Below are 14281 nucleotides of genomic sequence, written 5' to 3' on the forward strand. Positions count from 1 at the left end.
TGGCTAGATGTTGGATTACTACAATTCTCTACTTAAGGACTTTGTCTAACATTCATGCACACGCTCACAGTCTGAAGCATGAAGGACACCTCAGGCTGGGGGTGAAGCTGCTGCTGCTTCTGCTTGTCATAGGACCCAGTCTGAGCCCGGCAGGAGCAGGAGCAGGAGCAGGAGCAGGAGCAGGAGCAGGGCCAACCTGCTGTGCGGTCTAGAATAGAGACACCTGTGACTCTGTTAGCACGGGGGAAACGAGGGTTTTGGGCTGCTCTGTCACTTTTAAGAGGCCGCTTTTCACAAGTGCTGAGAAACTAACCTCCACTTTCATCCCACACTGGCAAGTCGATCATGTTTGAAGCTTCGACATGCTCAGTTTGTTCAGAAACACACTTATGTGACTTTCAGTTAGACTGTAAGCAGCCTTGGCTGAAATATGTCATAAATGTACACTGTAGCACAGATGATGCCTCCCTACAAACACATATGTTTTATTTAGGTACTGGGCTCTTTGTTAAGAACACTGCATCAGATATTGTTCTGTTTATCTCACGTTGTTATTAAAACAGGTCTGTGTGTGCCTTATGCATCAAAACAGCGTAAAAAAGTATTTTGACTGGACTGATGAAGCAGTATTGGACTGCTCCAAACATGTGAGCCTCTCAGTAACAGCACTGTGCTCTCTGAGTGGAGTCGAGTCAATGTTTTACTTTGTGGGACTTTGATACCCAATCCCTTCAAGCCAGGAAATGATGTCACGACATAGCGGAGGTGGGAATTGGATATGGCTGCTTACGTTTCACTGGTTCCTTCAGTTCACTATTTTAAGGATACTTGGAAATAAATGAGATGTGGAGGAACGACTGCGTATGCAAACAAGAAGTCAGTTAGTGCTGCCCATAAAGGAAGCTGCTGTGTAACAAACACCCTCTCCATTAAACTTTGATTGCGTTCCCCTCTGTCCCTTCCCAACCACTCTTTTGATGCCGTGGTGAAACATACACTCTTGCGAAACTTTGAACTGGTTACAAATTAATCTACGTCTCACAATATTTAGTTGCTGCTTACCCCAGTACAAAGTTTAGCTCTCATTCCTCCCAATAATTCATGAGCTGGTTAATATTTGAGCCGAATAGATAACCTGATGTCCAGAATTAGACCGAAGCTCTTTGAACTGGGAACAATTCAGCGTTAAGCAGGCACATACAGAAGTTATGCTTAACCTCAGCTCAGTGCTGTTTTTCAAGGAGGAAATTCCTTTTCAAGGGAACGCTGCAGCATTTTGGAAAATCTGCATGCATGCAATCTGGTCTAATGTCCCCTAACTGTGGTTTAGCACAGACAGGAGCTCCTGCAGGAAGCATCCTGATAGTGTTTGTCAAGTTTTATCTCCACCTTCAAATGTTTGTTCCCTCGACAGGCTGAGACGTGCTGAAAAATAAGTTGTTCTCAACTAAACAGAACTTCTTAAAGTGCATTAGAGTAAAAAATGTGCAGACTTTTCAGATCTCCATTAAAGTTCAGAATCAGAGAGCTTATTAAACTCTCCACTCTGCTAACTTTCTCCCTGTGACCACACCGCCATAACTAACTGACAAACAGCCTATAAATGGTAATGTGTGACTGAGGACCGAGAGCTGCACGTGTGGGCCGATGCATAAAGAAGCGAGACGGCTGAGCGAGCTCACGTGTCCTAAGCTCATTGCTCGTTTCCTCGCACACAGGTAAAGGCTCCACCTGTGAGCACTGTGGCCTCAGATTAACACCTGCTGAAAGGCACAGAATATCTGGCCAAACATGAGAGACAAAGGAAGCAGCGAGTGAAGCCATAATGCCCTTGAAGAGAAAGGTGAACTAACACACCCTGCTCCGAGCTGCAGTCATATAAAACACACAACCATTAACAGACTGCCCGGCGGCTTGATAAGGAAGATTATGCTGTAAATCAGAGAGCAGCAAAGTCATTACTTGCTGCTCTCCGGCACCAGTTTACTCATTTTACCGACTCACTGCTATTTAGCTCAGTGAAGAACAGGTTGCAAGGATTTCCTTCTATAGCAGTGTGATCCTGTCAAAGTCAAGTCCCAAGAACGGGACGTGGTTTTTATCCACTTTATAAACTCCAACAGCGATGATGAAATGTAGCACGCGCTGGATCTGTTTGACCAACAGAGGACTGCAACATGAATCAGAGGCGACGTGGACGTCATCAGTTTCTATTGTGACGACAACAAACTCACTGTCACGGATCACAACTCAGTCGCACATAGTGTCAACAAAGAGTGTTTTTAGAGGTGGACAATCTGCCTGCGGCCTGCCCTTCACCCGCGGGATGCTCAGAAGCCTTAGACGGGCACAGTGGTTCGGCCTTTTTACTGCAGCCTTCAGAGAAATGAATTCAGAATTATTTTACACAAACAAAAGGAGGAAAATGCCAAATTCGATAGAACAGTAAAGTTAATGATCCAGCAGAGCTCCGCCCATCAGTGGATGCTCTGACGTCCTCCCTGTAAGGTGCAGGACTGAAACTCTGCTGCACTCATTGCTGCACAAGGGTTCAAACACTCTCATGCTTCAATTTTCATCTCTAAACGATGGATCGATATCAGTATAATTTACTACGTCAGCTTTAAATCCCAGAAGGCTGATTCTGTTCATCTGGACGTTTTCAGTGGGAGAAGCGTTTCGTCATCATCAGGTGACGTCTTCAGTCTCAGCTGACTGCAGCTTTCCAGTATTATAAACAGGACATTTGCATAATGACTGAAACCAGCCCACTGAAGGAACACTGGGCTGGGAGGTCTCTTTCTTGATCGTTAATATCCAGTTTGTCATGACCACTGATCAATGCCTTAAATGCTCTGTAGTGTTCAGGTGCAGTTTGCTCCAGTGCAGACATCTTGACTGCGTTTGCACTAGAACAGGCAGCAGCAGCCACTTACATGCTGTCCTGTTCAGGTCCGATAATGATTGTGGGACTTTAATAGGCTGTGCTGCATGAGGACAAGATGTTATTTAGGGATTTAAATAGAAACCAATAAAAGACGTCGCAGAGGCTGCGATGTCATAATGTCTGTTACCTGGCGTGAGGTCAACAAGCACGAATTTATCATCTCCCATAATGCAACTGGATGCTATCTTCAGTTAGAGCATCCATCAGCATGTGGAACATGTGCAGTCCACAGCACACTGCTAGGCTGTAAACAAATACACAACATGAGGCTGGACAACCCGTTAGTTACAGCACGCCAACACAACAATGTCCTGCAGCAGTCGGCAGAATACTGACACACATCAGAGGGTCAGCAGTCTCTGCAAAACCTTGCAGAGTGCGACCGACGGAGATGTTTGGGTTAGTCTACACATGCACCATACATACATAACAGTCTTCATACTGGATCCATCAGTGTGTGCAGATTTCTCCATCACACTGCAGTAACCTTCAGCCTCGAGCCTGTGCTCGAGAGGCAGCGTGACACCGAGTGATACGACACAGCAGAAACGGACACAGGACTGTCTGCCTCCACGTTTGGACCTGCCAGCTTGAAATGAGCAAAATGCACAGAGTATATATATCAGAGGTCTATTGGAGAGGCAGGAGTTTAAAGCTTAGTCTGTGCTTCCACTGAGTGAAGCTCATAAAGAGCCTTTACTGCTCAGCTTTTTATTGATTCTTTTATTTGTAATTTTTACTGCTTGTGCTTCACCTCGCAGTGAGAACTGTGTTTGGCAGGTTGTGTTACTGCTTTCCAGCAGACTGCTCTGGTTAGCGAGTCAGTGACCCCAGCTGTGGCCGCCTGCTCATGCATAAGTCTGTGCCATTGCATTTAAAAGGAAAATTACAGCAGGCGGTTCAGCAGCTCTCTGCAGTGCTAACAGTGAGACTGCAGGCCTTCACAAATGTGTCATCGCAGCTGTGTGTTATCTGAGCAACTTGTGTTGCTTAGGTTTGTAACACCTCTGTCAGTGACAGGACACGCAGCTGCATCCACATCACAGCAGGTGATCCTCCGTTCAGTGCTAAAGCATCACATCGGCGCCTCTGGACTCTTTCCTTTAGCTGCCCCACAGCTCTGTGTTTGGGAGATATGAGAAATGCAAAGTGTGTTTTTCAGTGAATGCAAATAGTCCCATTCGATTCGATTCGCACTACAACCTGCTTTGCCTCTTATCTGTAGCTATTTTTATTTAATTTAATAACTGTACAGTACTCTCTGTATATAGCAACCATTGTCCTTAATGTAAATATGTAAGAAAAATCGTGTATGTTTCTGTCCTGTGTACTGTTTGTTTGTATATGTGTCTTTTTGGCTGCTGTTACAACCAAATTTCCCCTTGTGGGACAATTAAAGGATTATTCTATTATTTGTTTCTGTCTGCTCAGTCAGAAGTGGAAGTCACGAATGTGCATCAAGCCAGTGAGTGTCTGCTTAGCACAGCTGTGTGCGAGGCTGCTGGGCTCTGTGTGTGTCCAGAATTCAGAAACACCACAAAGGCTTCGCGTACTCTTAATCACAGCGTGTTAATCAGCAAACTTCTTGTAGGTTCACTTTTGAACTTTGGACCCGATCAGTCTCCTTGGTCTTTATGCTAAACTGTGCTAACTTTGCCCTTGAATCCACAGGTAATGACATCCTTGGTGGATTTCTGACCTTCCTGGCCTGTCTGTAACTCAGCTCATTCCCACTGTGTAAGCATGGGATTAATCTGATTTGGTGCTCTGCAGTGTTTTCTCACAGCTAAATAAAGCGTAGTGTGAGCACGCCCTCTGACTTAGGTGGTGTTTCCTCATAGTAACCCTGTGCTGCACAGGAGTCACCTTGGGCCTGCAGGACATTGCATCTCTTCCTGTCTTCCTCTTCCTGTCTCTCTCTGTCCAGCCCCTTCTTACTACTACCTCCTTGTTACATCACGCACACACAGAGCTGCTACACCTGCACCGTCTGCTGACTGGCTCAACTCCTCTTGGCTCAGCACTTTCCATGTAGGTTGCACTGACCTCTGGAGGTTAGACGTACCGTGGAACATCAGCCACGAGCCACTTTTCCCTGCCGGTCTTACCAGAAGTGGAGCTGCAGTAAACCCCGCCCCCTCAGATCACCTGAGCAGTGAAACAGGAAATAAAGACTGCAGCAAGTCAAGTGTCCTTCCATCACCTTCAACTTTAGATCGTCTCAGCTCTGTGACACTACATTCTTTGCACAGGAGAGCGTCTGATAGGTCGATTCTCTGCCAAACGCAGTGTTGTTTGTGTGCGAGCAGACGCACAACTGAAAGAGAGCACAGAGCACAACGCAGTGGAGTGAAATTCATCATCTGCTGTGGCATTAAGTCTGAGTACAGTGTGTACTATCAGTGTAATCACTGTAGTAAAGACACACACGGGCCATTTTTTACCAGCATCAAAAGTGTTGTTAGTAGCAACAAAACATTTCCGTGTACAGATGGAGCACACACAGTGCTAAGGCAGGTAAGAGACACAATATCACATTGCAGTGGGTGTTCAAGAAAGAGGATGTGCCCTCCAGATGTCACCGGCGATGGAAAAGTACAGTCGCGCCCGGCCGAGCCTCACATCCTTCTGCGGGAGAAGGGATTAAACGATGAACCTGTCCTCATTTCACTTTGCTATCTGCTCTGCTGTTCTCTGCTCTCTCTGCCCAAAGGAAAAAGTGCTGACATTGTTTCAGCTGCTGTGTAGCAGAGAAGGACCCGGCGGTGTGTTTGCAGGCTTGTTCCTTCAGTCACGCTGGCTGCCAGAGGAGCCGTCTCATCAAACGCACCAGGACCATTTGTCTCTTCTGAGACATCGCTTTAATTAAACTGCAAGCACTGTGAGTCAGACATCCTCCACGATGCTACAGCTCTCATCATGCAGCTCACACCGGCCATGTCTTTCTGTTTTCACGTCCACACAGACTGTGTGTTGTGGTCTGAAGCAGAGCTGAGCTGCTAACATCACAGTGACATTGTCAGGGTTGTTTAGCGGAGCTTCCCTGGAGAAGAACCAAAACTGCTCCTCCTCATGTCAAACTGGTTCAATCTAAAGTGAACATCTGAAGAGTCCATACTCAGCACCCACACCTCTCAGTTTGTGCTGGTTAACCAGGGTTTTGGTCCCATCAGATAGAGCTGAACTCTCACAGGGGAATGTCAAGAACCCAGAGGATCAGAAACCTCCCATTTACACAACTGTTCATCAGTGCAGTGTATGACTGCTTCTTGATAACAGTGGGTAAAACATTTCTTTATTGAATTGTGACAGCTCTCTGCACCAAATACTAGAGACACAATCCAGTATCAGCTGTCAGGGAGGGATTCACAGAGACCTATCAGCACTCGAGTCTCCTCCGTCTGCACCTTCACTCATCATAAAAGCTGAAGGCTTCTTCATTTCAAGGTCTAAAACAGAGCCTGTGGACTGATTATGTAACATAATCAAAGGCCACAATGTTTCCACAATCTCAAAGTCAGTTTCCAGGTGTGACTGGAGCAATCAGTCCAATAGTAGATGATGATGTTTCAGGTGCACTTTATTACCGACAGTTCATCAGATAAGCAAGGGCTGCTTGTGTGCATGTGTGTGTGCATGTGTGTGTGCATGTGTGCCTTCAAAGTGATCTAGTCCGCAGTGTTTCTGCCACCTAGTGGTGATCAGCAGCCTCTGCATGTTACACCTGTACAGCTGCTGCCGAGGTGTTGCAGGCTGGTTTAATCCGACCACAGTGCAGTTTTCAGTACCAGGAGCTTCATATAAATGCTTGTGTAGAACCAAAATGCACTTCCTATGTTTTTGCACCAATGCTTGTATGTAAAACGCTTCCTCACTGTACTCTAAAACATATCTGTCATCACGTAGGCATGATTGCGTGTGTGTGTGTGTGTGTGTGTGTATTTCAGTCCGGCTGAGAAGTCTTGAAGTTTTTGAAGTTTTGCTCTAAGCACTGAAGAATAAACACACAAGTCACTCAGCTTTTTAATTGGCTGTCTTCTAACATGTGACTTTTGCTAACCTTCTGCTGTGACAGATCAACAAATGCAGGAATGGATTCACCATCACTGACCAATCAAGTCTTCAGAAACAGCCTCGTCTCTGAGCTCTGTGTGTAGACAGTAAGATGAGCATCAGGAAGAAATACAGGTTCCTAAACACGCAGCTGGATTCCTTGATTTTTTTAACCTTTTAGCAGCAAAACATTTTACGGGGTGGCTGAGCAGGTCAGCCACTAATCAGAAGGTCGGTGGTTCGATCCCAGGCTGCCCCCTGCCCCCCTTGCCCAAATATCCTTGGGCAAGATACTAACCCCATGTTTGCCTACTGGTGGTGGTCAGAGGGCCCGGTGGCGCCAGTGTCCGGCAGCCTCGCCTCTGTCAGTGCGCCCCAGGGCAGCTGTGGCTACAATGTAGCTGCCATCACCAGTGTGTGAATGTGTGTGTGAATGGGTGGATGACTGAATGTAGTGTGAAGCGCTTTGGGGTCCTTAAGGACTAGAAAAGCGCTATACAAATGCAGGCCATTTAGCAGTTTTGTTTTGTTCATCAAGCATTAATATATAAATTAGAAGAGCTATTTGTGGACAATCAGTCGCAGGTTGATTACACCATGAAACAGTATCCTGTGACACCAGGTGCTGACAGTCAGGTACCTGATCAGCATCATCTGTGAGCATGGACCCTGCTACAGCAGTCAGTAGTGTGTAGTATGTGTCTGCTCCAAGCATGCTGCATCTGACTGATGTGGTTGGGGCACGTACCACAGGACATCTTCGGTGTGGTGTTCTGTGACACCAGCATTATTGGAGTGAGGCCTCGAACATCTCAAAATTGAAGGCCAAATATAACAGGACGTCAGAGACAGGCCATGAGGTGGGCTTCAAGGAGATGATGCCACAAGGAGACCGTCCCCTCACCTCAGCACTGAGTACACAAGTCACAAGTAAACAGAGACCACACACGTTTAAACAAGAAAGGTTTGTTCATCGAAATTATTTACTATTCACCCCTAAAACACACACACACACACACACACACACACACCCCGACAAAACATATTCAAAGCACCATAACGGTAGCCCGATATTACACAGTTTTGTCACATGACGTTAATTATTGTCACGTGGGCAACAATGTTCCCTCTAATGTTTCATGTGTCTGAACACACAAACTCCCTGAGCGTCCCTTGGACCACTGTGAGCGACAGCAGACGTGTGCGCTGTGGTCACGCCAGCATCCAAGTTACATGTTTATTAAAAGAATCAAATTACAGCATTTATGTTAGACTACTTTTAATTAACTGCTTTAGCCCACTTACAATGAATATTTAAAACAATCTTGTTCATGACCTGTAGCATGTTAACACTATTGGAAGGAAAAATAACTTCAACTCCCATTTTGAAAACACAACTTTCTTTTTTTATTTTTATATAAAGCTCTGACTTGTATTATGAGTAGAGATGGCAGATACCACTTTTTTATGTCCGATACCGATATCAGAAATTTGGATATCTGCCGATACCGATATGAATCCGATATAGTGTGTTTTTTTAATCAATAAAACTGTTTTTTTAATATCTTGCTGCATTTTTTTATAAGTTCATACTCAAGTTTAAATAAACAACAACACTAAAGCTATTCTGTTATACCTGTATGCAAAAAATACACTGCACCCAAAATATTTCATAGTTCAGCAACACTGATCAATCTAATAAACTTAAACCTGCACCATCCTCCCTATTCTGGTATTTTAAAGAGCACTTAGCAGAAATATTAAGCAACCTAACTAATAGGGTTGCAAACTCCCAGCAAAAGAAAATAGGGAACCACCCTCCACCTCATGATGCTTAATCAATGTAATCAACTTTAATTTGATGCAGTGTGAAAAAAAAATGCACAGAAATAAATTATTTTTCAAGAATAATTAAACAGATTCAACATCTTTCTTCAACAGAATTGCAGAATTCACAGATGGTACTTTCCCAAAGGAAAAAGTACTACAGCTTACTAGGGTATATTAGACTTAACAGTTACTATATACAGTAATGGACTTCTATATATTTTACATCAGATTAAAACTTTGAGTGTAAGATTCAGATAATTATTAAATAATTAAAAGCTAGATATTTTAAATGAGAATAAGAAAGAAAAGTATGTCTTTGTGCCCCCTTTTCCCTGTTCATGCCCTATCGGCCCCCCTGGCTAAACTTTGCTAGATCCGCCCCTGCACAGTTACCAGCCGTCAGCTGCGTAGAAAAAGATCCTGGTGTAGAAAGTAATATTAAATAAATTCTAACAACAGCTTATCAAGCTTAAACGTGCTGCTGTTGTTCAGCCGCTGGTTTCCTCTTTCTGGTGCAAAGTGGACCAAAAACAAAGAAGAGAGACGGACTCGCGACAGAAAAGCCGATCAGCTGATCATTGATCAGTTTCACGATTGAAGTAGCAGCAGGAGAGAGAGAGAGAGAGAGAGGCAGTCGCTCCATATATCGGTTGTTAAGCTTAACGTGGGAATGCTTTACAAACATTCAGAGATGAACTTACACACTTGCTTTACTTCTCTCTGGGAAAACTTCGGAGTTGAAATGCTGGTTTGGTAGAGGCTTCAAATACACACAGCCGTGAGCACACTGCTCCAACGTGCTACGGTTATGAGCCGAGTTATGTCGTGTCGCAAGTTTTGTGAGGTGCCTTTGTGATATTTAATGGATCTGATTACATTTTTTATTTCTCGCTGATATCCGATCCAGTAATTTAGGTCAGTATCGGATCGATACCGATAAGTATCGGATCGGTCCATCTCTAATTATGAGTCTGAGTCTGTGGTCTGGGAGAGAGTCTGTAACTCTGTCTGCAAAATACAGTAAATAAAGACCAATGTTGGGCAATTAATTATATAGTTACTTCTTCAAAAAAGTTACTGAGTTTTGCAAACAACAAAGTTTTTTGCAGCTGTTTACATAAAAACAAACATTTCAAACTATTTACAGAACAATCAGCTGTTCTGCATCAAATTTGATGCCACACAAATTATTTGTGCCACAACAAAAAATAATTTCTGTCCACTATGAGATGAAGGAGAACAACAGCCTGATACCTGCAGGCCTGACAGCAGCAGATGTATCACTGCTGTAACACCTGTAACACTCAGCAGTCGCCTCACTGTTCTGACACACACAACAAAACTGTTGACTACACTACACACTAACTACACACTAACTACACAAGATTTGCGCTAAACGTCGCAAATCTCTCACATCTCAAACACGCCGTCACTCCTAAAACTTTTAAACTCTAATTTAAAAACTGGTATAAAGTCCACACTTTGTCCGTCAGTTGTTCGTCTGTCCTGCTCACATCTCCAATGGTTGTACACGTTGTCATTAACGTGGCTTCGCTCCACATCAGCCGCTTTGCTAAAACACCGGTGTCGCACATAAGGACGCCGTCATAGCCTGTCAGCAACGTTGATCAGCTGCGTATATACGAATGTGAATCGCATCATTGGCTGGACTATGGGATAAGGTGGCGTCGTTCTGATCCCATACGGGAGCAGCCAGTCACTGACTAACACTGCAGAACAGAATTGTTAAAGTTTTCATTTTAATTTCAATTCAGGTTAGATTTGTTTTGTGCGCAACGCAGAGTTTCTGTGCGCAGAGACCGTGCCAGCAGTGCACAACTGCTCACGCGTAGCTTAGAGGGAACATTGGTGGGCAATCACAATGACCAGTTTATCTCAACCCTGAGGATAAGCGGAGCATGGATGCATGGATTTAAGCTGCTCTTCATATGTCGCTACCAAAGAGGACAGTGTTGAAAACTTCTTTTAAATACAAGCTTCAGTGCGCTTCGTGTATCCATCACTAACTTGTGGGATCGGCTCAGGTGTGCGGTTCATGCCAGAGTGACCAGTACAACCAGTGCAATCCCTTTCGTGTGAACAGCTGTACCCAGATCAGATCTGATCTCCGGTGTTCAGGTTGGTGGATACCCGGATAAAGACGAAGACAACAGAGCCTGCAAACAGATTTCCAGAAAACCAAATAAATGAATTGACTTCATTGTTTTCTGTGGTCACCATACAGCAGCTGTACTGAGAACTCCAACACAGCAGGTGGCGCTATGTCCCTTTTCTATCGGTTCACCAAAACACGCGAAGAAGAAGCAGAAGACGGAAGAAGAAGGAGCGTTAGTACTGAGCTGTCACATAGTTGAATAGACGGGATAAAGGAACAGATTCCGTTCGGTGTATTTTCCGGGCAGCTATGGACGTAGCGCTGTATGTGATAGCTGCCGCTGTCCTCGTCGTCCTCATACTGTTTGCCGTGAAGGTGCGGAGGCAGACACGGGCAGGTAGGACCGCTTCACTGCGCTCGGCTGCGGCGGTGGGCCCGCTGCCTGGATGCCGACATGCCGCAGTCCAGGCTGCTCGTTTCAGACGCTGTTTGGTAGATGAGCAGCTCACACACGCTGAGTAGCACCTGTAGCTCTGACAGCTTGGATCTGTGCTGTGTTTTGGCGAAGCCCTAAAATGTGTCGATCCGGCTCATAGCGCGCTGACAGCCGGTTGTAAATAAGTTCATCAGATGTTTGTGTTAAAGCTCGTCGGGCAGTGGGAATGTAAACGTCACGCTTGGTAAAGACGTGCTGTCAGCGTGCAGCTGTGCAGAGCTGATGTGGGCCTGAACGTGTCATCAGGACACGGCAGACTTACACCAGCCTTGGCCTGAATCTGTATCTGATGGCGTTTAAACTCACTGAAACAGACACAAAACCCCGGTTTTATGTGGTTACCCCCCAGTTTAAATATTTACTTAATTGACAAAGTGTGTGCAGTGCATGGCTCATAGTTTCCTTGTGCTGTGTGCTCAGCCGATGAGGACCAGCGCAGGGATGTTGTGCGTGCAGCGGGGCCCCCTCAGCGAGCAGCAGAGGAGCGAGGAGCCGGCATGCCTCGCCGGAGAAGGAACCTGGCCAGTGTGATGGCAAACAGACGACCTCAGAGAGAAGCTGTGGAACGCGGTAAAACCCCTGAAATAAACACGTTTAGTGTGCTGGAAGAGTCTGCTCAGCTCGTGGTTGAGCTCTCGGAGCGGATGTTTCATGAGGGCCTCTCCGAGCAGAAGCACAGGTTTCCCGTGTGGGCCAACTGTCCCTCATAATGTCCCTGCATGATCATCACACAAAGATGAATTTCAACATTAAACATTGGCTTTTCCCACAGTTTTTGCTGAGTATTTATAACGTGTCACATTATTTGATTTCACTCCCCCTTTTTTCTGTTTCCACTTCTGCTGATCAAATGCAAAACACACAGTAAAGGTGATGTTTATACATGAGAATGAGTGTGTCCTGCTGGTTTCAGAGGAGGAGCCTGTGGAGGAAGACGAGGCGGAGCAGCAGAGCTTCCAGCCGACTGCAAAGGTCGGAGCCAAGAAGCAGCGGAAGTTGGAGGAGAAACAAGCCAAGAAAGCCCAGAGGGAGGTGAGACACGCTCCACTGTCCACTCAGGGCTCATTTCGATCTACTGGTTTTTAATGAACTCTGTTCTACTGCAGTGTCTTCAGAGTCACTTTACAGTTTACTATTTTCAGGCTGAGATGGAAGAAAGGGAGGAAAGGAGGAGGATGCAGGAGCTCAGAGAACAGGAGAGGCAGCAGGCAGAGGAGAAGGAGCGGCTGCTGGAACAGAAACAGGTGTCACCGAGTCTCCTCAGCAGCTTTCCTCGGGCGCTCACGTGATCAGATGCTGATGCTCTGTGCTGCTCTCCACTCAGGAGGAGCAGGAGCGCCGAGCTAAAGAGGAGCAGGAAAAGCGCGAGGAGGAAGAGTACCTGAGACTCAAGGCTTCCTTTATCGTAGAAGAGCAGGGAGAGGAGGAGCAGCTCTCTGAGGACCAGGTCAGACTGGTGACATTATGTTAAACATTCCTGTTTTATTTGGAGTAAACCTTTACTTGTGTATTCTCAGTCACGCAACCTGCTGCAAGAATTCATCCAGTACATCGAGGTAAGGCCGCCCACTCCGCCGCTGCTCCCCTGCTGACATCAGTCAGCGTCTTTCTAACCGTCTCCTCTGCTGCAGACCTCTAAGGTGGTTCTCCTGGAGGATCTGGCTTCTCATTTTGGGATGAGGACACAAGATGCCATCAGCAGACTGCAGGACCTGCTGGCTGAAGGCTCCCTCACAGGTTAGCGCGTCAAGACTGTTCAAATACACTGAACATTGAACATGTCAGATCCAATATGCCAGGAGGCCAGAAGATGAATTAATTACATAATTAATGAGGAAAATCAGGCTGACAGTTGCTGTTGTGAAGGATCTCATTCGTCCTGAGTGAGCCAGGCTAAGCCCGACTGCACATCCTTCCACATGTTCATGGACGACTTCAGCTCGTTCCTGGCAGTAAGCACAGAGCTTCTGTGCTCGATGCTGCCACCAGATGTCCAAGTAACTGTCTGAGCATTGGTTCTGGTTGCTATTATGAAGTGCTGATGCAGTATCTAGAAGGCAGATCCTTCTGGTTCATTCCCAGTCTGCTGAGTGAATGTTAGATGGGAAATGCTTAGAAAAAAGTCCTTGAATGTGTGAATGTGCAGAGCGCTTTGAGTGCTCAGACTGAGTAGAACAGTGCTGTATAAGAAACGGTGCATTCACTGTTTACTTGTTGTCTGCAGGTGTGATTGATGACAGAGGGAAGTTTATCTCCATCACTCCAGGAGAGCTGGACTCGGTGGCTCAGTTCATCAGGCAGCGAGGCCGAGTGTCCATCACAGAGCTGGCTCAGGCCAGCAACTCTCTGATCAACCTGATGCCTGAGAGTCGCAGTGCTGCCTGACACTCTAACTGTGGACACATCCTTGAGTGGCTGTTGACACACAGCTGGACTCTTCCTGTGTGGCTCAGTACTCTTAATCACAGCAGACGTCAGGTTACAGTTGACCTCCCAGTATGAGGATTTCAGCCAAACTGGAATAAACAAATCCTGAGTTTTATCAGTGACCTGTGTATTTTTGCATTTGCACAACGGCGTTTCTTCTTTACTGGAGTCGTGAAGCAACTCAGTGGCTCAAAGTAACACCCCACACTTATGTCTGTGAAGGTTCTCAGTCATCCAGGTCATCGTGGTCTAAGGAGCTTGGAGAGAAAAGCGTCTGGACTTCTTTAAGTTGCTTGAAGACGTTTCACCTCATCCGAGAAGCTTCTTCAGTTCTAAGGTCAAATGGTGGGGAGTCCCAGATTTAAGCCTGGTGGGGGTTTCCCCCCAAAAGAGGGTCATGGACCCCCTGATG

The 14281-nt window shown here is 45.9% G+C and overlaps 1 protein-coding gene across 1 annotated transcript; it reads left to right on the forward strand.

Moving 5' to 3' along the window:
• The first annotated feature begins 11134 nt into the window (after positions 1–11134).
• ddrgk1 (DDRGK domain containing 1) lies at positions 11135–13984 on the forward strand. The gene is made up of 8 exons (XM_084920892.1): positions 11135–11343; positions 11863–12012; positions 12356–12474; positions 12585–12686; positions 12767–12889; positions 12960–12998; positions 13074–13179; positions 13667–13984. Exons 1-8 carry the CDS (start codon positions 11256–11258, stop codon positions 13825–13827), a joined length of 888 nt encoding a protein of 295 aa, XP_084777018.1. The 5' UTR covers positions 11135–11255; the 3' UTR covers positions 13828–13984.
• Positions 13985–14281: the final 297 nt, after the last annotated feature.

Source organism: Perissodus microlepis, chromosome 23 (assembly GCF_051167445.1).
Source record: "Perissodus microlepis isolate ML-2025 ecotype Zambia chromosome 23, ASM5116744v1, whole genome shotgun sequence".
NCBI classification, from domain to species: Eukaryota; Metazoa; Chordata; class Actinopteri; order Cichliformes; family Cichlidae; genus Perissodus; species Perissodus microlepis.

Bases quoted from the DNA above. Each gene is read 5' to 3' on its own strand.
- ddrgk1 (XM_084920892.1), top strand. From the start codon at position 11,256: ATGGACGTAGCGCTGTATGTGATAGCTGCCGCTGTCCTCGTCGTCCTC. The intron at 12,013-12,355 runs GTAAAACCCCTG...TGCTGGTTTCAG, and splicing joins GAGAGAAGCTGTGGAACGCG to AGGAGGAGCCTGTGGAGGAA. The intron at 12,890-12,959 runs GTCAGACTGGTG...GTGTATTCTCAG, and splicing joins AGCAGCTCTCTGAGGACCAG to TCACGCAACCTGCTGCAAGA.